The sequence below is a fragment of the Phacochoerus africanus genome, chromosome 1 (assembly GCF_016906955.1).
Source record: "Phacochoerus africanus isolate WHEZ1 chromosome 1, ROS_Pafr_v1, whole genome shotgun sequence".
Taxonomy (NCBI): Eukaryota; Metazoa; Chordata; class Mammalia; order Artiodactyla; family Suidae; genus Phacochoerus; species Phacochoerus africanus.
In genome coordinates, this window is record NC_062544.1 from 154,006,436 (window position 1) to 154,030,726 (window position 24,291).

General features: G+C 38.3%; 1 protein-coding gene across 2 annotated transcripts in view; it reads right to left on the reverse strand.

The window, feature by feature from the left end:
• Positions 1-24,291, reverse strand: part of ACAD11 (acyl-CoA dehydrogenase family member 11) — a 100,652-nt gene that overhangs the window by 13,515 nt on the left and 62,846 nt on the right. For both annotated transcript variants that reach the window (XM_047782767.1, XM_047782775.1), the window contains exons 14-17: positions 7,525-7,591; positions 6,862-6,947; positions 4,400-4,471; positions 3,099-3,253 (exon numbers count right to left, since the gene is read on the reverse strand). In XM_047782767.1, coding sequence (XP_047638723.1) covers positions 3,099-3,253; positions 4,400-4,471; positions 6,862-6,947; positions 7,525-7,591 — 380 coding nt within the window. The remainder of the gene's footprint in view (positions 1-3,098; positions 3,254-4,399; positions 4,472-6,861; positions 6,948-7,524; positions 7,592-24,291) is intronic.

The following is a 24,291-nucleotide window of genomic DNA, read 5'->3' on the forward strand; positions in this document are numbered from 1 at the left end:
AATTACAGTGCTCTGAGTTGAACCACATTAACTGTCTACACCCTTTTGTATGCTTGGTTATGTTTGCTGTAGTACATTTCATCAACAGTGGATATTTGAGCAGTTTCCCTTGTGATATTCAATATGGCAGCCAATAACCACATGAAATGTGACGTATGCCTGAAATGGAATATACTTAAGTGTGAAATATACACCCAATTTAGAAGAATCAGTTTTTTTGTTTGCTTGTTTTCTTTTTAGGGCTGCGCCTGTGGCATGAGGAAGTTCCCAGGCTAGAACTGAACTGGAGCTGCAGCTGCCAGCCTATACCACAGCCACTGCAACATGGGATCTGAGCCAAATCTGTGACCTACACCACAGCTTGCAGCAATGCTGGATCCTAACAGTGAGGCCAGAGACCAAACCCACATCCTCACAGACACCATGTCAGGTTCTTAACCCACAGAGCCACAATGGGAACTCCAGAAGAATCAGTTTTTTAAAAACAATGTAAAATATCTTATTAATAATATTTTTATATATTGATATCATGTTGAAATGATGATTTTAGATATACCGGGTTAAATAAAATACATTATTAAAATCAACTTCATCTATTTCTATTTACTTTTTTAAAATGTAGCTACTAGAAAATTTTAAATTACATTTGTGGATCACAATATATTTCTATTGGATGGCACTGCCCTAGAGGTTGAAACAAGGCTCTGAATTAACAATATCAAAAAGGCCACCAAGAGTCAGTGTCTTTTTGATGGCTGTCAAACTGGGTGATTATAACTTCCTAGACAGAACCTCATATTGCATTTACTTCTTAGATTCAGAATAAAGGAAAGTGTTAGATGGGTCTCTTCAGACCCAAGATTTGCTGAAAAGCATTAAGTGGGTTCTCTAAGGAGTTGCCAGATTTATTTACTAGGACAGAACTTTGCTAAAGAACTTTTTGTGTTAGTGCCTGGAATAAATTAGAAGGCAGCTGGAAAGGGTCTCCAAATTCAGGGAAATGTAACGTTACTTTGACAAATTGAAAAAGGAAAAAAAAAAAAAAAAAAGCTGGCCCAGATTTTTGTTTATGACATGTTCACACATCTCTTTTGCTTCTGCCAGATCTTTTCCTGTGTGCCAAATGCAAGAGATTTTCCAGTGAAGGAAGGCATATTTAAAATTTTTTTTTTAATTTTTGGAAGGCATGTTTTTGAAAATCCCAGGCTTATTCTGCTTGACACATTAACTTTAAAAAGCCGGAGCAAAATTTCCCTAATAGCACAGTATTAAAACATCTCTCCTGAAAGCAGCACTTGAGCAGAGCACTTTTGTGTGTTCGAGACACCTGTAGGTTTGCCTTTCCATGTCCTCCCTTCACCTCACTTCCAGGCAATCTTGAAAAGAGAAAAGTGTAAGAAGTGACAGCTGATCCACGAGCCACCCTTCAGCTCCTACTCCAGCAGCACTGTGGACTTGTATCCATGGCCTCAGAGATTCACATCTTCCTACCTCCTCCCACAGTGCCCATCTAAGAGCTGAACCCTTGCCCTCACTGTTTACTGAAGAGGTTCCCCACAAATTATTCCTAGGCATGTGCTTTATAAAGCAGGTTATATTTTCCTATAAAACAATGTTACAGCTAAATCATAGATATGCTGAATAATATTTCACAAAAAGCATACATGGCCTATAAGAATTCAAGGTAAAAAAATATACTGCAAAATTTTATAAAATTGTCACAAATGTACTGTATACAAGGAGAATAACATACTAAAATATACAGGTCTAGCAAACACAAACACAATTCTATCACTACAAGTTTGACCTAACACTACATGTTAGCAATCATAAGTATTAAACATTTAATAATGATTTTCCTTTTTTCCTTTCTTTTTTTTTGCCTTTTAGGGCCTAACCCATGGCATACGGAAGTTCCCAGGCTAGGGGTCAAATTGGAGCTACAGCTGCCAGCCTATGCCACAGCCGCAGCAACGCAGGATCCGAGCGGTGTCTGTGACCTAAACCACAGCTCAGAGCAACTCTGGATCCCCGACCTATTAAGCAAGGCCAGGGATCGAACCTGCATCCTTGTGGATACTAGTTGGATTCATTTCCACTGCATCACAACCGGAACTCCCAATAATGATTATTCTTGCCTTCTTAAGGGCTTTGGGTGGGAGGATGATTTGGATATCTCACTTCTCTTTAAAATTCTTCCATTGCTGGGATTTCCTGTTGTGGCACAGCAGAAATGAATCTGACTAGTATCCATGAGATTGGAGTTCAATCCCTGGCCTCACTCAGTGGGTTAAGGATCCAGGGTTGCTGTGAGCTGTGGTGTAGGTCACAGACATGGCTCAGATCTGGTATTGCTGTGGCCGTTGTGTACACTGGGAACTGTAGCTCTGATTTGACCCCTGGGAACTTCCATAAGCTGAAGGTTTTGCCCTAAAAAACAAAGGCAAAAAAAAAAAAAGTCTTCCATTTCCTCTTAAACCTCCTTTCAACATTTCCTATAAGCAAGGAAGTCTGAAATGATAGCTTCTTTCCCTCTTGATAAATATTCTCTAATTTGGACTGTAGCGCCCAGATGTAAGAGTGTAACTATATTGTTTATTGTCCTTTGTAAACACGACTCAGCCGGTCATAATTTAGAGGTGAGGATTCAAAAAATCAGGAACATCCACCAAATGTTGGTTCTATTTCTACTTGCATTTCTCCAGAGACAAGAAGCTCACTTCTTTCTGAAGCAATCTATTCCATTTTTAGATCTTTCTTTTTCAGGCTGTTTTCCTGTATCTCTCCACCTGTCTTAATTCCTTCCAGAAAGCCAAAGGATAAGCCTTCCAAGAGGTTCTCTGGAGAACAAGAGTGAGGGAGCTGAAGGAATTGTCCATGCTCTGTGTGCTGAAGCACTTTAGGAGTTATTTAATCTTTCACAAAGACAACTATCTCCCATTAGACTATATTTAAATACAGACATAAATATATTTTGTGGAAAAGAATCACCTTGTTTATGCAAAGAAAATCCCTTTCTGACCAAGTAATGCTGTTTGGGTTCAAGGTTAGTGTTGTGCATGGGGCGACAATAAATTCAAATAAATAATTGTCCTTACATGTGAGTACAGCTTCTTCTTAAAGGCTACCCTCTTTTTCGCCCGTTCACACATGATCTGCAAAGCGCGTTCAGCCAAACCTACTGTTCTCATGCAGTGGTGGATTCTGCCAGGTCCAAGGCGGCCTTGGGCAATTTCAAATCCCCTACCTTCACCTGTGAGAAAAAAGGGAAAACACGAGCATGGCCTATTTAATTGTTATTTACACAAATGCTGAGAAAATGATAAGCTGCCCTCAATAAAAATGGAGTTCTGGTAGGAAAAAAAGTCAGTTCTGTAATAAGGATCATTATAGATTCATGGAACTTTTAACTTCTATGTATTTTTAAACTACCATCATGAAAAGCTTGGATCACATTTAGGAACTGTCTCTTGAGTACCTATTGTGCACAAGTTACTTTGTTAGTGCTGCAGAGGTTACAGAGGATAAGTCATAGTCCCTATAGGAGGAGTTTAGAACCCAGAAGAGGGTCAAGGATGCTCAGGATAGGGATATGGAGAGAGACAAGGAAGGCACATTAGGGAGAGGCTGTCTTTTTGCCACTGGAACCCTAGCGCCTGGTAGGCTCAGGGAATTTTGGAGGTGGAATCGGAGATGTTCTCTGAAGGTTAGGGAGGATTCCAACAAGAAAGAGGATGGAGTCACTCCAGGCATGCAGTGTTCAAAGTTATTTATGCTTTTAATGTATATTTAAGACCAGGATTCAGAAAATACTGAGGTTTTATTAAAATCAGCAGGGGCCTGAAAACTGTTTAGGAAGAAGTGTGTTGCTCTGAATTGTATAATTTTTCTTTCTTTCTTTTCTTTCTTTTTCTTTTCTTTTTTTTTTTTTTTTTTTTTGGCATTTTAGGGCCGCACCTGTGGCATATGGAAGCTCCAGGCTAGGGGCTGAATTGGAGCTATAGCCACAGGTCTATGCTACAGCCACACCAGATTCGAGCCACGTCTGCAAACTACACTACAGCTCACAGCAACACCAGATCCATAACCCACAGGGTGAGGCCAGGGATGGAACCTGTGTCCTCATGGATGCTAGTCAGATTCGTTTCCACTGAGCCAAGATGGGAACTCCTTTAGCTGTGTTTTCAATTGATGTGAAACACAAAACCACATCAAACACTTAAATAAAACTATTATTCCATGTAGGAAAATCCACCAAAGGAAAAAAAACCTTCCAATATAAATAGAGTAAGAGGGGAAATTATCTAAATTACAGTAGACATTGTATCTTTTCCAGATTTAGACCTGAAAATATTTAAAAACACAATATTAGAGGATCATTTTTCCAAACTTATCTCACCTAGTATTAAGTTGGTGGCAGGAACTCGCACTTGATTAAAATGGATCTCAAAATGTCCTCCATGTAAATTATCTATAAGATAGAGAATAAAATTTTAAAGAGCAAAATGAGTTAACTAAAATATAGTAGATAACAGATAATCTGCTTAAATATAATTATAATTCTTTGAGTAAATATAATTACTCAAAGATAGTGGGATTTAAAGGCCTCAAATGTCAGACGTTCCTGGGTAGCCCTGAGTCCTGGACCCCTAGCCCTGCATAGCCCAGAAAACTCATCATTTCATCCAGAGGTTTTTGAACTCATTTTTGAAGTTATAGAGCCATGAAAAAAGACGGCTCCATAGCTCTGATCAGACTATTTTATTATTATTTTATTATTGCTTCTTCCTTGAAATTTTTTTACATGGGCTTCCAAAGAAAATATGCTTGGGGTAAAAAAGGTACCAATGGTTCAAATATTGAAAGTGAGTAATGTAATTCAAATTTATTTTATCTTTGTAGAAATCAATGCCCGAAGATGCAAAGAATCTGCCTGAAGGGACAGAGCAGGCTCAGCATTAGAGACAAAGCTGAGGCTAGACCTTAAGCATGTTTGCTCCCAGTCTAGGCTTGCTCACTGTGTTTGCCTCCTGAAAGTGGTGGCAAAGGACTCGGGCAGGCAACTCATTCACATTTTGTCTTTACATCATCTCTCCTCTCCGCCAAGTTCTAGAGATAATTTCATGCTAACTCCACACCCTTTTCCTGGCGGAACAGACATTAATAATCAACTTTGTCCACACTGTTTCTTTTGGCCTTGGCCTAGGGAGTTGGAGAGGTGCTAGTAAATTATCATACTGAAATTTCAAACATAGGCTCTACAATGGAGAGTTTTTGTAGCCAACCGTCATTAGAAACTGGTTTGGTAGTTTTGCAAGCTGCTGCTTTGTAACCCAACAACTTTCCATGCACAACTTACTCAAGTGACCTAGTTCATCCTCATCTTGCCAACGCACTTAACCTGTGGGTGCATGCTCCAGCTGCAACTTACAGAAAGCTCAATGTCAAATGTTCCATTAAATTGCACTTGAACATTTTCATTAGCCATATTCAACAATAAGGGGAAAGCCAGGATGACAACAAAACTTGAAGTTGAGTAACTTTTTCATAGCGTTTATGACTTGCTGACAGCTATATAATATCTTATTTACATGTTTTATTTTTCCCTGTCTCCTTCCCTCATCATGTAATAGGCTTCACAAGGGCAGAGTCTGGGTCTGTTGTGTTCACTGACTGTATTCTAAGCACCATTCAACAAATACTTGCTGAGTAAACAACCTGAGCAGCAAGGAAACAATGAACATGAATGAGCCTGAGCAAAAGAATCCTTGCTTTGTAGAAATTCTGCCCAAGGACAGAAGGAAGGAAAAGTTTTGCATTCAAATCAGTAGGGGGGGAAAAAAAAAAGATACAAATGAACTTATTTACAAGACAGGAACAGACTCACAGACTTCAAAAACAAACTTATGGTTACCAAAAGGGAAACGTGCGGTGAGAGGAGACATAAACTAGGAATTTGTGAATAAAAGATATACACTATGATATATATAAGATAGAAATCAACAAGGACCTACTGTATAGCATAGGAAACTCTACTCAATATTCCTTAATAATCTACTCAATATTCTACTCAATATTCCGTAATAATCTATGTGGGAAAAGACTCTGAAAAAGAATGTGTATATGTATAACTGAACATTTCGCTGTACCCCAGAAACTAAGACAACATTGTAAAGCAACTATATTCCAATTAAAAAACAAAACAAAAAAACAACCCACTGCTCTTGTAGGTTCATAGATTAAGAAAACTAAACTTGAAAACAAAAATGAATGCTTTTGTGGGTTACCTAGATTTAATTTTCCATGTCTATTCCTTTAATCCATTCTCCTGGATGACAAAATGAAGACTGGCAGACAGAGTTGCTGTTCCTTGAATGCCAGTGTGCCCTTTCCCCAAAGCAGACAAAATGTGGTGGAATGCTGCACCACCACTTTATTTTTTTTGTCTTTTTTTTTTTTTTTTTTTTGCCATTTCTTGGGCCGCTCCCAAGGCACATGGAGGTTCCCAAGCTAGGGGTCCAATCGGAGCTGTAGCTGCCGGCCTACACCACAGCCACAGCAATGTGGGATCCGAGCCGCGTCTGCAACCTACACCACAGCTCACGGCAACGCTGGATCCTTAACCCACTGAGCAAGGCCAGGGATCGAACCCGCAACCTCATGGTTCCTAGTCGGATTTGTTAACCACTGAGCCATGACAGGAACTTCCTGCACCACCACTTTAAAAAGAGAATGCCACTGACATTTATCTTACAGGTCAAAGGATTTCTAAGAACCCATCTCATGTATTAAAATGGTATCTATTCCCTTCAGTGTTACTGCATAGTCTTTCTGCTTACTAATATATTGTCTTATACTTACCCAGGTAGCCAAAAACTGACAAAGGTCTTATTAGTTCTACTCCAGGTGTGTCAATAGGAACAAGAATCATGCTGTGTTGTCTGTGTCTGGTCAAAAGAAAAACAGATGTTAGGAAAAGTTTGCTAAGTGGTAAAGTAAAACAGATGTTAGGTGGAGTCTCAACTGTCATTTTTTGGTTGTTATCCTATAATCATGTAAGCAATGATGTCTAGAATGGGAACTGCGTAAAAGACATAGATCAAGTACGTTCAGATACAGGCTGTGACCTGGAACAATAACAATGATTTGAAAATATGTGAAAGTTACTTAATGGAGGCATCTCATTGTTCATCAGTATAATTTGGAACTGATATTCAATATAGTAAACATTTCAAGACTATTGCCTTGGATCCAAAAATCTTATCACTTAGTTACTTAGAGTGTTTTGAAAAATTTTATATATTGTATAATCTGATCCAAATAGCTTTGAGGACTCAGCAATACTTTTTAATACAGGAAATTCCACAGTGAAGAATGTATAGCAACACTCCCTGAAAATGCTTTCTAAATAAATCTTTTAGCAAAATAACTGAAATACAAATATGTGACATTTTAAGCAAGTTCAGTGGATAGAAACACTGACTCATTCCTCCATAGATCTCTCAATCACTGTTGTTTTATTACCTGGTTTCAGAGTTACTGTTAGTTCTTCCCATAACAATTGCAATTTTGCACTTTGGATTCCCAGCTCCTAAAACCAGAGAGAAAATGAGAAAAATACATTCTAAAAGTAATTTTTACTCTGACATTACACCCTAAAAGTTCTAATCTTTCCAAGTTTATCTCTGGCAAAACAAAAACAAACAAACAAACAAAAAAACAGGAAGAAAAACCTTGATCCATTAAAAACAAAACAAAACAAAAAAAACGTTGTGTATAGAACTGTATATCACCCAAGAAAAATGACTGGCCAAGGCCAAGGGTGAACTTTCTCAGTTAGAGTCACTGCACAAAAATAGCCAGAAGTCAAAGAAGCTGTGAAACAGCTGCGGCCCTTAAGACAGAGTGATAGCTCTCCCATTCGTATTATCTCAGATCATCAGCATGCTAGAAAGGTTGTGAACTTGTTCTAGCATATTTCCTCCTGTTTAGATCTATTTTCTGACATATGGACAAAATGCACTAAAACTCATATTTACTCCCCAATCAATGGCTGAGAAAGACCTAATTTCCCCAGCCATGGAGCTGGGTGAGGGTGGGTCTGTTTAAGGACCACAGTACCTAACCCAGATTACTTTTGAAGATGGCTTAATTGGAGCTGTCCACATATATCAGGCTCTGATTCTACCTTCGATAAGCCTAGGTTCTCTCATTTATTGATTTATGAAGGTTACAATTTGAAACTATAAAGTTATTATCATTTTAATGTAAAGTTTTATTTAATTAAAGTTTAAGTTCTCCAAAGGGGTCTCCCTGCAAAGTTTCATTTTCATCAGTCTATGAACCTAGTCCCTCAGGGAAACTAGTATTTAATTGGTTTCCTAATTACAAGGTCACAAATAACTGGGTCAGATTAAGTTAAGTCTTCAATCATTAGATTATTTTTTTTTAAACTTATAAAAAGTGGTTCCAGGAGTTTTGAAATCACAGGAGGATTAAATGAGGAATGTCAGGAATTATGTCAAATAGTAGACTAATGCCATAAAATCCCCAGATTTAAAAGGATAAACTCCATGGGACATACTAAAGGGTTTGGCAAGATGGCGGAAGAGTAAGAGGACATGCTCACCCTCTCCCACAAACACATCAAAAAAACACATCTACATGTAAAACGATTCGCACAGAACATCAACGGAATGCTTGCAGAAGAACTTAAACCTCCAAAAAGGGCAAGAAACTCTTGACAAAACTGGGTGGAACACAAGAAAAAAAGAGAGAGAGAAATGGAATGAGGATGGGAGTAGCATTCCCGTGAAGGAGCTGTGAAAGAGAAAGGGAACCCACACCCTGGGAAGCCACCTAACCAACGGAAAGATCAGCTGAGTCGGAGGGAACTCCAATAAGCCGAGAAAAGCACAGCAGCAGGTCTGAGAACCAAAAAGCAGAGTGAGAGACACACAGACCATCTGAACCACTGGCATAGACACCACAGACTGAGACGCTTGGTGGGGGCTGGGGACTGAGACTTAGGCTCCAGAGGTCAGTCCCTGGGAATGGGCTGGGGTTGGTGGTGTGGAGACAGTCTAAGGGACTAGGGAGTGGTGAGCTGCTGGCAGGGGGAACAGTACGCTAAGGGCTGGGGAGTGGGAAGCCATGGCAGAGGGAACCCAGGAGAAGGTCCAGACTGAAAGGAGAGACAAGGCGCCATTGTTGGCAAGGGGAGAGGAGGAGGGGCAGGCTACCATAGAAAACTCCTTGGGCCCCAGTGTGCATGCTTGCCCACTGGATCGCAGAGAATTGAACATTCCTTCCCGGGTCCTGCACCCTGCCTGCACAGATCTGGCCCCGCCGGCACCATCGCATGCTCCCAGTGCTGTGCCCCGTCCTCATGAAACCAGCCTGCCAGCCCACCCTGGACTGTGCCAACTACAGTTTGGCTTCCCCAAATTCACAGAAAAACACATGCACGATGAAGAAGCTCAGAAACCATTCCCAGTTAAAGCGACAGGAGAATTCACCTAAAGCAATCAACAATGAAACAGATCTCTGCAGTCTGACAGACTTTGAGTTCAAAAGGGAGCTAGTGAAAATATTGAAGGAATTAAGAGAGGATATGAACAGTAATGCAGATTCCATGAGAAAGGAGCTAGAAAATATAAGGAGGAGCCAAGATAAACTAGAAAATTCATTTGCAGTGATACAAACCAAGCTAAGGCAATAAAGACCAGAATGAATAATGCAGAAGAACGAATTAGTAACGTGGAAGATAGAATAATGGAAATCACCCTAACAGGACAGCAGACAGAAAACCAAATGAAAAAAGATGAAAGCAATATAAGAGACCTATGGGATAATATAAAGAGGGCCAATCTACATGCAATAGGAATTCCAGAAGGAGAAAAAAAAGAAAAGGGGATTGAAAATATATTTGAAGAAATTATGGCTGAAAACTTTCCAAGTCTAAAGGATACTGATATCAAGATACAGGAAGCACAGAGGGCCCCAAATAGGACCACACCAAGACATATTATAATAAAAATGGTAAAAATTAAAGATAAAGAGAGGATTCTAAAGGCAGCAAGAGAAAGGCAAAGTGTTAATTATGAGGGAAACCCATAAGGCTATCAGCTGATTTCTCCATAGAAACACTACAGGCCAGAAGGGAGTGGCAAGATATATTTAAAGCACTGAAAAGAAAAAAACCTGCAACCTAGAATACTCTATCCAGCAAGAATGTCACTTAAAATAGAAGGGGAAATAAAGAATGTCTCCAACAGACAAAAGCTGAAAGAGTACAGCAATACGAAACCCATCCTAAAAGAAATACTGAAAGGGCTTCTCTAAATTTGAAAAAAAAAAAAAAAAAGGAAGAATTAGGATGGGAAAACTACAATTGGAAAGCAGTCACTTAAATATTAAAGCCAGCATACAGATCCAAACATATGATGTTTAAAAAAAAAAAGACATCAAAATCATACAATGTGGGTAAGGGAAGTGAGAAAAAATAGATTCTTTTTTTAATCTTGATGTGTTTGAGCCTATATGATTATCAGGCTAAAGTAAGCAGATATAGGAAGGGGTTAACATACTTAAAAAACAGGGTACCACAAATCAAAGCTAAACATTACATTCACAAAAACTGAAAAGTACTCAAGCATAACATAAATGGAAACCATCCAACCAAAAAAAAAGAAGAAAAGAGAAACATAGAGTCAACTGGAAAACAAGGTTTAAAATGGCAATAAATAAATATCTATCAATAATCACCTTAAATGTCAATGGACTGAATGCTCCAATCAAAAGACACAGAGTGGCAAATTGGATAAAAAAGCAAAAACCTTCAATCAAGCCTTCAAGCCTACAAGAAACTCACCTTAGGGCAAAGGACACATATAGACTGAAAGTGAGGGGATGGGAAAAGATATTTCATGCCAATGGACAAGACAGGAAAGCAGGAGTTGCAATACTCATATCAGACAAAATAGACTTTAAAATGAAGGCCCTAAAGACAAAGAAGGATGCTATTTAATGGTTAAAGGATCCACTTAAGAAGAGGATATTACAATCGTCAATATATATGCCTCTAATATAGGAGCACCCAGATACCTACAACACATCCTAACAGACATAAAAGGAGAAAGGGATGGGAATACAATCATAGTAGGAGACTTTAACACCACACCCCACTCACATCAATGGACAGATCCTGTAGACAGAAAATCAATAAGGCAACAGAGATCCTAAAGGACACAATAGAAAGTTAGACTTAACTGACATTTTCAGGACATTATACCCAAAAAATTCAGAATATACATTCTTCTCAGGTGCACATGGAACATTCTCAAGAATTGATCACATATTGGGACACAAATCTAAATTCAACAAATTTAAGAGTATAGAAATCATACTAAAGGACACTGCAGGGATGTAATCAGTGAGTTACAGACTACGGGAAATCTATAAGACACATAATCTAGTTTCTTCAACAATTGTAATAAAAAGCAAAAAGAAAAGTGATAGGGAAAAAGGGAGCTTATAGATGAAAAGAGACTTAAAAAAGAGTATCAACCAACAGGAATTTTTAGACTTTATTTAGATCATAATTCAAATAAGAAACAAAACACATTAATCACAATTATGAAACAATTAGGAATGTGAATACTTACTGGATATGCAATGATATTAAGTAATTTTAGGTGTGCTAATGGTATTTTGGTGCTTTTTAAAAAGAGAGCTGGAGTTCCCGTCGTGGCGCAGTGGTTAACGAATCCGACTAGGAACCATGAAGTTGCGGGTTTGGTCCCTGCCCTTGCTCAGTGGGTTAAGGGTCCGGCGTTGCCGTGAGCTGTGGTGTAGGTTGCAGACGCGGCTCGGATGCCGCGTTGCTGTGGCTCTGGCGTAGGCGGGTGGCTACAGCTCCGATTGGACCCCTAGCCTGGGAACCTCCATATGCCGCGGGAGCGGCCCAAGAAATAGCAAAAAGACAAAAAAAAAAATAAAAAATAAATAAAAAGAGAGCTTATTGAGATAGACACTGAAATACTTGTGAAATAATGTGATGTCTGGGATTTATTTCAAAATAATGGGGAGAGGAGGGAATGGGATTAGGGATGAAGCAAGGTTGGCCATGAGTTGGAAACTGTTGAGTTGCAAAACTGTTCAAAGACAATTCCTGGGAGACCTAAGTGTGTACCAAAGACATGAAGGAGAAATATGGTGATACACTGAAATGCCTGAAAACAACTCACATAACAGTGAACATGAGGAGTAAAAGAAGGTAGGGCCCAGAAGAAAGAGGTGTGTTAACTTCTCTAGATTGAGAGGGGGTGGAATGAGGACATAGTCAAGAAGCAGTGATAGAAGAAAGATGATTAGTTAAGAAACAGGGACCAAGGCAAGCAGAGGTAAAGAAAGAAAAGACTGTAAAAATAAAGAGTCAAGTTAGCAAAAAGGGGTCTACTTTATTTATTTTATTTTATTTATTTTTTTGTCTTTTTGCCATTTCTTGGGCTGCTCCCGCGGCATTTGGAGTTTCCCAGGCTAGGGGTCGAATCGGAGCTGTAGCCGTTGGCCTACACCACAGCTACAGCAACACCAGATCTGGGCTGCATCTGCAACCTACACCACAGCTCACAGCAACGCCGGATCCTTAACCCACTGAGCAAGGCCAGGGATCGAACCCGCAACCTCATGGTTCCTAGTCGGATTCGTTAACCACTGAGCCACGACGGGAACTCCAAAAGGGGCCTACTTTAAACATTAGCACTTACATCTGAAATTTTGAAACCCCTTACAATTGGATCTCTGGCTCTACAGAAGAAATAAATGAAACAGAACACACAATTATAGCTCTTGTGGTATTTTGTCTATCTGAGAAGACACTAAATTAACAGAGAAAACTATACACAGGAAACAAATGATAGCTTTTCTAAAATCAAGTTGGAGAGATTCAGGATGGTGGAAATATGTGTTTATCTCCCATCACTTCTGAGATCTCACTGAAATAAAAATATAAAAGCACAATGAAGACATTACCATACCAGAAAAGGATGTGGGCAAGGTGAGAGATTAGGGGTGTTGGTGGTCACCAACAAGTGAGAGATCTCCATAAATAGCTGGGGAACAGAGAAAGGCAAGTTGACCAATGAAATGCACAGAGAAATCAGAGCCTAGCAAATGATGTAAGGAATTGCAAAGGGAAAGGGTCCTGACTCTGATCAGAAGTTACGATTGAGAAGCAAGGCTACAAAAGGGGAATTAATCCAATATTTGTAATTGGCCAAATGTAACAAGCAGCACTCTTGCAGACAGGTATCTGATAGTTAGCCCTAAGAAGAAAAGTATATAGTGTGTTACTAAAAAACAAACAAACAAATAAAGTCATTCTCACCTGTGGGGACCTGTAGTCTGAAAGCTAGTTTCCTATCAGCAAAGTGAGTCCCAGTCCTACTCCACCAAAGCTTTCCTTATAGAATTCCTACTCAGGAGAAGGAACATGGCTGGAAAAAAGCTTTGTTAAAACAGAGGAAACCTCAAGCGGCTACCCTTTCTTTTTTCTTAAGTATGATGAGAAAACCAAGGATCTGGAGTTTGTGAAGCACCTGCAGTTTTAGAGAGAATAACTGATCAAAATAAATAAACTGTGAAACTGGTTGGAATAGAAAGACTAAAGATACCAAGAGAGGTCTCTAGAAAAGAAAGAATTAAAAGTACAATTTTAAGGTGTGGGCATACGTATGGGTAAGGGGAAAGAGATTCAATATGATAAAAGCAAATAATGGCCAAAAATGGCAACTAGAAACTCCAGGAAAATAATTTGTAAATGTACAAATAAATCATGGTCCAAACATCAAAGAAACTATGCAGTATGGCATGAATTTAAGTAATACATAGAGTGTAAAACTATTGTAACTGATGTTGATGATTAGAAACATTCTCCTTAGGGAGTTCCCGTCGTGGCGCAGTGGTTAACGAATCCGACTAGGAACCATGAGGTTTCGGGTTCGGTCCCTGCCCTTGCTCAGTGGGTTAAGGGTCCGGCGTTGCCGTGAGCTGTGGTGTAGGTTGCAGACGCGACTCGGATCCCGAGTTGCTGTGGCTCTGGTGTAGGCTGGCGGCTACAGCTCCGATTAGACCCCTAGCCTGGGAACCTCCATGTGCTGCGGGAGTGGCCCAAGAAATGGCAAAAAGACAAAAAAAAAAAAAAAACATTCTCCTTAGGATGGCCAAGGCGATATTACATTGAATCAGTTAGAGAAGGACATGAAATCAATCTAACATACTGCTCAGACCAGCACTGAACAATATTTGCATAGTCTTAAAAGGAAAGTGTTGGTTTTCAAAGTTTAGACTCATCCTGTGGTCAACAATGATTATAGCTGCAAAACAGAAATAAATGTTAGTAATTCTGACTATGTAAAAGCAGAAGCTGTGGCTGACACAAGGTACAATGTGGAAGGGAGGAATAATAGGTAGAGAAAGGGGTAAGAGCACTTACACATCTTTATGTGATAAAGAGGAACCTGAGGATATTCTGCCAAAAGGGGATGCAGGGGAGAAATTTAGAGGTATCATCTAAAGGTTAGAAGGTTATCAATCAAAAACTGAAATAAAATAAATATCTACGTTAGAAAAGGGCAGAGAGTTATAATACAAATGAGTGAAACTGATCTATTCAAATTGGGGACTCAATGAGTAGTGTCTAAAATGAATAAACTAGGAGAGAGAACAAGCATTTTACCTAAAATTATAGCAGAAACCAGAATACTAAAAACAGAAGCTGTTAGAAGAGTTTTCTCTAGGGCATGGTAATGTGGTGTGAAGGGATGGGAAACAGTATGAACTGAAATGTCTTCAAATTTGTTACCATTTCTAATGGAGTAATAATAAAAACATCTACTACTACTTTTTTATTTATTTTTAGGACCGCACCCTCAACACACAGAAGTTCCTAAGCTAGGGGTCAAATTGGAGCTGTAGCTGCCGGCCAGTGCCAAAGCCACAGTAACGTGGGATCTGAGCCTGTCTGGGACCTACACCACAGCTCACGGCAACAATAGATCCCCAACCCACTGAGCAAGGCCAGGGATCGAACATCATGGATGCTAGTCAGGCTCGTTACCGCTGAGCCACAACAGGAACTCCTCACAGCTACTACTTTCAAAAATATTAAACAAACAGCCTATCATCTTGTGAACAAATCTGCAGAATCCAGTTTGGAGAAGGAAACTGAGAAACCTGCTGGGTAAACTATAGTATGCCTTTTTCTCTTTCCTGGTCTCCATTTAATCCGAACATTTTATCTCTGGGCTATGGAGGAGCCATGGCACGTAGTGGGGCATTTCCCTTTTCTTCTCAGTGATGATACCGAACTCCAGACATCCCACATGCAGCACACTCTGCCTTATGAAATGCCTAAGACAATAAAAACACTAAAAATAGATTTCATCTGGGAAGTGGAATACATCTTAAACTGACTTAGAGACTGAATCACAAGACTGCTTTCTTCATGGCCAAACCCAATGGAACTTTCAGAACTTGCAATCATCTATGATTTCGCACATAAATAATTTCATCTATGACTAGAAAGGGAAGGAAGCCTTTTAAACTAACTGGAACAGAACACTGAAACGACAACAACAACAAAAACAAACAACCCCCCCAGCATTAAATTGGCCACTAGATGCTACTTTATAATCACATAACAAATATGTTAAGCAAAAGTATCTCCTATTTATTTCCCAAATGTATGACTTATTGTCTTAACATTGGGAGATAAGACAGATATGACATATTACATGTGAGATAAAGAATAAAACCATTTTCTCCACTCTTCTGTGCTGTTGCATAATAACTTCATTACTAAATCCAGTTGCTTCAAATACAATTACATAGAAAGTTTTTACACTGAAAAGGAATACATCTGTTTTTCTAAAAAAAAAAAAACCCACAAGCATTTTCACAAAAATAGGAGAAATGTAATGTTGTTCAAGGACAACACTCTATATAATATGCCTTGAAAACTCAGCAGTATGTGTACTGCTATTAGATAACGAAGGCCTTTAATTCAGGTTAAACATACTTATATCAACCAGTAATAAATAACTTTTAGAATTTCTAGAATTTGTTCCACATATATACACATATATATAATATATATACATATATACACACATATATAATATATACATATATAATACATATAATATATATATACATATAACCCCCCCACACACTGTTCCATTTGAACCTAACACTGCTCTAAAGTCTCTCTATATACAGCAAAATTGAGAGGAAGGCACAGATTTCCCATCTACCACCTCCTTCCTCCATACTCAGCCTCCACCATTATCAGCGTTGCCCATCAGAGTGGTACATTTTTTACAAGTGAGGAACCTACAGTGACACATCATAACCAACTAAAATTCATAGTTTACATTACAGTTCACTCTTGATGTTGTTCATTCTCTTGGTTGGGGCAAATGTATGATATGTACCCATCATTATATATTTCACTTTCCTAAAAATCCTCTGTGCTCCACTTACTCATTCCTCCTCACCTCCAGTCCTGCCAACAACTTATCTTCTTACGTCTCCAGAGAGTCTGCCTTTTTCAGAATGTCATATAGTTGGAATCATAGCCTTTTCAATTAGTAATATGCATTTAAAATTTCTCCATGTCTTTTCATGGCTTGGTAGCTCTCTTCTTTTTTGTATTGGATGATATTCCATTATATGGATGTTCTTCTTTTAAATGACCATTTTTTCCTCTCTCCTATTCTTCTGGCACTCCAACTACACATAATAGACCTTTTGATATTGTCCCACAGGTTCCTAAGATTGTTCATTTCTTTCCTTATTTTCTTAAAATTAGAAAATTCTTAATGGCCTATCTGTAAGTTCATTAAAATTCTTTTCTCTGTCAACTCCATTATATTATTAAACCCATTCAGTGAACTTTTTTCAGATATTTTGCTTTTCAATTCTAGTATTTCTAATTGGTTCTTTTTAATGTTTTCTGTAGTATCTTCTGATACTTCTTTTTATTCTAAACCTCATTGAGTGAATTTATGATAACTGTCTTAAGTCCTTGTCTGATAATTACAACATTTGAGTCACTTGGAGGGTTGGGCTTTCCCCTTGAAATAGGATCATGTTTTCCTGGTTCTTCATTTGGTGAGTAATTTCAGACAGTTTTCTGGATATTATGATTCTTTTGTTTTGAAGACTATGGATTCTCTTCTACCTCTCTGAAGAGAGCATTAATATTTTTGTTTTATCAGGCAATTAATGTAGAGTCAAACCACAGAGTCTGTCACATTTCATTTTAACTCTTTTTATTTAGCTGTAAGGTGCCTGAGTCTGCCCTGCAAATCACCTTGGTAGCCAGATACTTGGGCACAGTTTATACATGAAACAGTTTCCTGTTTTTTCCAGTTTTCTCTTTTCCTGGAATCTCACACTATCCTATCATTTTCTGGGAGCAATGGCTGCCCCAGACACTGACCTCAGTCCTCTAGGACACAAAGACCCGAGTTACCTACAGAAGTTTCAGCATTCTCCTACCACATTGTGTCCTTAGGCCACAGCCTTAAAATGAGACCTCATGCCTGTCTCATCTTCCAAATTGTGATTCTACTACAAAATCAGCCTGTCTTTGGTCACTCCTCACACTCTTCAAGTAGTTATTTTTTATAGTGTTTTTTTTTTTCTTTTTTCTTTTTAAGGCCACACCTGCGGCATATGGAAGTTCCCAGACTAGGGGTTGAATTGGAGCTATAACTGCTGACCTACACCACAGCTACAGCAACACCAGATCAGGGCTGCATCTGCAACCTACACTGCAGCTCATGGCAATGCCAGATCCTTAACCCACTGAGCAAGGCCAGGGACTGAACCCATATCCACATGGACACTATGTTGGATTCTTAACCCCCTGAGGGAACTCCTGTAACTTTTTAAAATCTATGAGATAGGTCAATCTCAAGTGCTTACTTTGCCACATCAGAAATGGCACTCCCCTAGAGTTCTCTCCTTTAAACTTCGCCCATACCAAATCTTCACTTATCCAGTGTGATGGTTTCTTAAATCATGTACCTATCATTAGTGTCAGCTAAAGTTTTAGAAAGGCAATGATCACCTCAAAATACGATCATATAAGTAGTATTAGAAATCTTAGAAGCTCTCAAATTTTAAAACCAATAAAACCAAGGGCCTACAATTCTATTACCTTCAATTATTCTGTACTGTGAATTAAACATGTAAAGTAAAATATAGTTAAGATTAAAATGCAGTTTTTTAAAGTGAATGCTCTAATTTGGCTTCCTTCAGATTAATCTACTTTTCAATCAGTCCTGAAAGGTCTCTTTATAAGAAGGATGCTTCAGCTGCTATACCTGCCAGATTTTAATGAGAAAAGATTATCCAGTTCACATATTTCAAAATTGTTTTAAAATCTCAGATATCATACTCTTGATGGTGAGTCTAGTTGACCATCCTCATTTATTGACCACTGTCTGACTTCCCAAATTGTGTTTTACTTTTACAACCGTGTATCTTTCTGATTTTTATAGGTACTAATACAGAGAAAATGAATTCCACTAATTTGAGGTTCAATCCAAAGGACATTAGGGATGATTCAAATGGCAGATGACAATATTTTAACTTCATTGTGTATCTTAACTGAAATTTCTTATTTGTAACACTAGGCTGGGAGAATTTTTTTTTTTTTTTTTTACATTTGATTTGGCCTTGGCTCTGCAAAAATATGCAATCATGCTTTGATTCTTACCCAGAAATTATAGCGAAAGAATATTTTCCAGAAAGGCTTACTTTTAATTTTTCAACTGGAAATTTTTCACCTAGGGTTTTTTTTTTTTTTTTTTTTTTTGAGGTTTTGCTCATAGGAAGATTTGAGGCCTTAAGACTAAGGCTACTTGCCTCATACAACGTACGGTCTCCTTGGTGGGCATACTTCTGAAAATCAGATTAGGGCATAATGGTATGACAGGGTTCATTTTCATTAGAGATATTTTCTTTGTCTACTCTCTATCCTGTTTATCAAGAACATTTTCGGTAAATCTTTTAAGGTTTCATGGACCTTGATCTTAGATAACTAGAAGCTGAATCCTTTAAAAGTAAACTCTTTTCTATAATTCCCCTAAACCCCAGTCAAAAGTCCTCTTTTTCCAATTCTATATTTTTCTATAATATTTCTCAATAGCATTTCTTGCATTGCTCTTCTGTTATGAGAACTTGTTGCCACAGACAGCTTTATGTTTGCGCCAAATAGATTTCAGACTACTCAGAAAATTTTGAAGAAACTGAAGAAACAAGGTAAGCGATTCTTTAATTTAGCTTTGCTCAATCTAATATGGAAAACAATTCAGATTGGAAAAAAAAACTTCTGAACTGGCTCTTCTTTTTGGAGTCATTAAGTAGAGGAAGTAAGGGTGAATAAATAGGTTGTAAATTTTGAAATACTTTGATTTAATCTTGATGCTTCAAAAAATGGGAAAAACCTCTCACAAATATATCATCTCATCTTAGCTACAAGCAGAATTTGGCAGGTATAGCAACTGACATATCCTTCTTCTTCTTTTCTTTTTTAATCTTTTGTCTTTTTAGGCCCACGCCCACAGCATGTGGAGGTTCCCAGGCTAGGGGTCTAATCAGAGCTGTAGCCACTGGCCTACGCGACGGCCATAGCAATGCCAGATCCAAGCCATGTCTGTGACCTACACCACAGCTCACGACAATGCCAGATCCTTAACCCACTGAGCAAGGCCAGGGATCGAACCCACAATCTCATGGTTCCTAGTTGGATTTGTTTCCACTGCTCCATGACGGGAACTCCTGACATATCCTTCTTCTAAAGAGTTTCTGTTCTCTTATGTTATTTCAGTTAATGAACAGGATAGCAAGTGTCACAAATTAAATATATTACAGGAAATCTGAATAGACTAGAAAATACTTAAATCTATCTGTTGTGTCACAGACCTTCATGAATGAAAACAGATGGCCTAGATAAAATAATGTTTTAAATCCAGATTCTGTGGTATTTCAACTGTTCACGTGGCAGGATTAAGTCGGTCTGAAAAGGACATTTTTCTGATATTTGCTGATGAATTTTAATTTCATGGGCTCTCACAATCACATGGTAATCAAACAAAATCATTCTCTAACACAAGGAAAGATGACAGGTGGAGAAAAACATGACTATTGGGTATGGATGTGGTCTGTAACAATAAGGAAAGTGATGCAAAAAAATAATATAATATGAAGTGTAATTAGCCATCTACAAAGTCTCCAGGTTATTTCTTCTACCAACATTGAACTTTTGAGGTGAAATACTTAAACTATACTTGGTCTTAGCATTAATACTAATACGAATTCAAATATGAATAAAAACTATTATGAGTTAAGTAACATTTTATAACAAAATTTCCACTTGTTAAAAGAAAAATTATCATATAGTTAAGAAAAAAACCAATCTTATGTGTTTCCTCAGAATAAGTGTTGTTATCAATAAGAGAAACAACATTTGAAATTCACTTACTCTATTTCTAGGAAGGTTTATATCTAATAAGTATTCAATAGATGCTACATGCTTTCACTATTACAAAATATAGTTGGACCAAAATCAGGCCCAAATAGATCAGAACTGAAAAAATTTAAATGATCAAGCCATTAAAAAAAAACTAGAAGAAGAAACAATTTAGTATCTATGAAATCTCTGGATGGGAAAGAAATTTTAAGCCTCAAAAATGATACATGAAATAAAAAGAAAAAGATCAATTGGTTTATCCATATAAAACTACTGTACAGTAAGAAATGAAATTAAAGCAAAAAATAATTTAGAGAAAATATTTCACACACAGCTGGCAAGGGCAGAGGAAGGGTACTGAATCTGTTATAAGTCACTTAGACAGGAAGATGGTAGTGGAATAAAACATTCTACTGGCAACAGTCTAGGGAAATGGACATGCCGTACATTATTGGTGAGAGTACAAAGTGACCCCATCCCTATAGAGTACAATTTGGCAATATCCATCAAAATTACGGACTTATTTACCCTTTGATCCACCAGTCCAACTTCTGGGATTTATCCTACAGATATAACTGCTCCTGAATGAATGATAGATGGACAAGATTATTCACTGCAGTAGTAATGTTTATACTTGCAAAGAACTGGGCACAAACCAATATCCATTAATAGGAGAGTATTAAAAATACTGTGGTCTGTCCATATAATTGAACACTTCTAAAAAGAATAAGGAAGCTTTCTATGCACTTATCTGAAAGAACTTTAAGATTATTCAACAGAATGCTATCCTTAGTGTAGTAAGAAGAGGGATAGTTGGAGTTCCCGTCGTGGCGCAGTGGTTAACGAATCCGACTAGGAACCATGAGGTTGCGGGTTCAGTCCCTGCCCTTGCTCAGTGGGTTAAGGATCCGGCGTTGCCGTGAGCTGTGGTGTGGGTCACAGATGTGGCTCGGATCCCGCGTTGCTGTGGCTCTGGTGTAGGCCGGTGGCTACAGCTCTGATTAGACCCATAGCCTGGGAACCTCCATATGCCGCGGGTGCGGCCCAAAGAAATAGCAAAAAGACCAAAAAAAAAAAAAAAAAAAAGAAGAGGGATAGTTATACGTGGTTAGTTCCATTCTTCAAAACCCCTCAATAAGATTAGAGTAAGTATAGTTTCCCACCATATCTACAAAGATGCTCTCTATAACATTATTTGTAATAGCAAAACACTGGAAATATTTAAAAGTCCTCTAATAGGATTTCCCTAGCGCTCAGTGGAAATGAATCTGACTAGTATCCATGAGGATACAGGTTCGATCCCTGGTCTTGCTCAGTGGTTTAAGTATCTGGTGCTGCTGTGAGCTGTGGTGTAGGTTGCAGATGCAGCACAGATCTGGACATTGCCATGAGTTGTGAGGTAGGCCGGCAGCTACAGCTCCAATCTGACCCTTAGCCTGGGAGCTTCCATGAGCCGCAGGTGCAGCCCTAAAAAGACCAAAAAAAAAAAAAAAAGGGTGGGGGGCCTCTAACAATCGAATGGTAAGGCAAATTACGATAATCCACATAACAAATATTATTTAGCCACTAAAAGTGTTGTTTATAGTGAGTTTGAAATAATGTGAAAATGCTTAAGAAAAATGCTAAGTAAAAAACTCATAAACAGTATGAATTCAATATGTAGTATAGATACCAATGAGTAATTTGATTATTAACAATGTCCTATATACATATATATCAATGCTATTTTCAGTGATAATATAAAATATAGTTTAGTCAGATTGCTTTTCAAACATCTATTACTGAGCAGAATAGCACTACAAGAGGGAGGATGAGAAATCGTTCTAGAGAGAGAGATGCTTCAGGAACAAGGGAACATTGCTATGTTAGGACAGGTAAGGAAGGGCGAGAGACAATTTATGGTGAGAAGCCAATTGGAATCACTTTATGGTGGAAAGCAAGTGGGAGAGAGTTACAAAAGAAGGCACTAAAGAGACATCAAAGAAACACTCTGAAAAGTTGCTAAAGAGACATCAAAGAAACACTCTGAAAAGTGATGCCTTTCCCTATTCTCCAAGCTTTATGATTGCTTTTCAAATTCTGTCAAGTATTCCCTACTAACACTTCTACTTCTGTCAAGGAAGAAAACATAGAAGAGGCCAGAGAAATAAGCTAGTCATACTATATACTGCCAGAAGAAGCTGGATTCCATGATGCTTTATGTCCCAATGGCTGGGTATGTACTTGCATTAGCAAAAATGATGGCCAAATTCAAAAGACGTAAAGATTACAGCATTATAACTGATTTACAAGAATGGAGTCCTATTTACAAGAAAGCATGCAGTTGCTGGGGAGGAAACAAAGGAAAAAGATACTTTTAAATATTTATAAAATATGTACTGGAGTTCCCATCACGATGCAGTGGAAATGAATCTGACTAGGAACCATGAGGTTGTGTGTTCAATCCCTGGCCTCGCTCAGTGGGTTAAGGATCTGGTGTTGCTGTGAGCTGTGGTGTAGGTCACAGATGTGGCTCGGATCCTGTGTTGCTGTAGCTGTGGCTGGCAACTGCAGCTCCAATTCAACCCCTAGCCTGGGAACCTCCATGTGCCTCAAGTGCAGCCCTAAAAAGCAAAAAAAATAAATAAAAAAATAACATAGGTATGAAGATTCTATAACAGATGACATCATGAAATAGCAAAGATGTGTAAGAGATAGTATGAAAAAGTAGAAATAGTCTGGATCTAAAATCCCAGCTCCATTGCTAAATTTATAAGTCTGTGGAGGATAAGTAATTTAAACACTGATTGATTGGTTGGTTGACTGATTCATTCATTCATAAATCTAATTATTACTCAGTAAGCTGGTACCATGAGTAAGCTACAAAGCTAAATGTTGAGATACAGCAGGATATATAGGATTGCTATGGAAGATAAAACATTTTAATAGGTACTAGACAACAGAGTGAGATAGTGCTATGGGAGTAAAGACTAGGTATATCTGAAGGGTTAAGGATGGCTTCCTGGATTAAATAACGTTAAGGTCAGACCTGAATCAAAATCCTAAAGCAAGAAGCTCAGGTAGAGTGGGAGGAGTATTCTATACGGGAGTTATAATAGCAGAAGCGAAGGCCTGCAAGTCAAAATTGTGTATAAATGGATTGAAGAGACTGTCAACATTAATTATAGAGGCTGCAATTATAGACTGACCAGTCATTAAAGAATTATAGCATTAAGGGCAAGTAAAATGGGACAATAATAAGAAGGGAAAGAAGGAGTTCCTGTCGTGGATCAGCGGAAACGAATCTGACTAGTATCCATGAAGATGCAGGTTCAATCCCTGGCCTCACTCAGTGGGTTAAGGATCCGGCATTGCTGTGAGCTGTGGTGCAGGTCTCAGGTGCAGCTTGGATCCCATTGCTGTGGCTGTGAAGTAGGCTGGCAGATACAGCTCCGATTCGACCCTTAACCTGGGAACCCCCATATGCCACAGGTGTGGCCCTAACAAGACAAAAAAAAAAAAAAGGTAAGAATTATTTATTAATTAAAAATATTTATTATCTATTATGTGCCAGGCACTATTCTAGATATCTATATATGATATCTATAGATAGATTGATCAAGGAACAAAGCATGCAAAAGTCCCTGCTCTGATGAAGCTTATAATCTAACACAGGGTGAGAGATATTAGATGTCAAACAAAATATAAATGATATCATCATCAGCATAGGAAAACTGCTATAGATAGGTAAGGTTGATTGGAAGTAT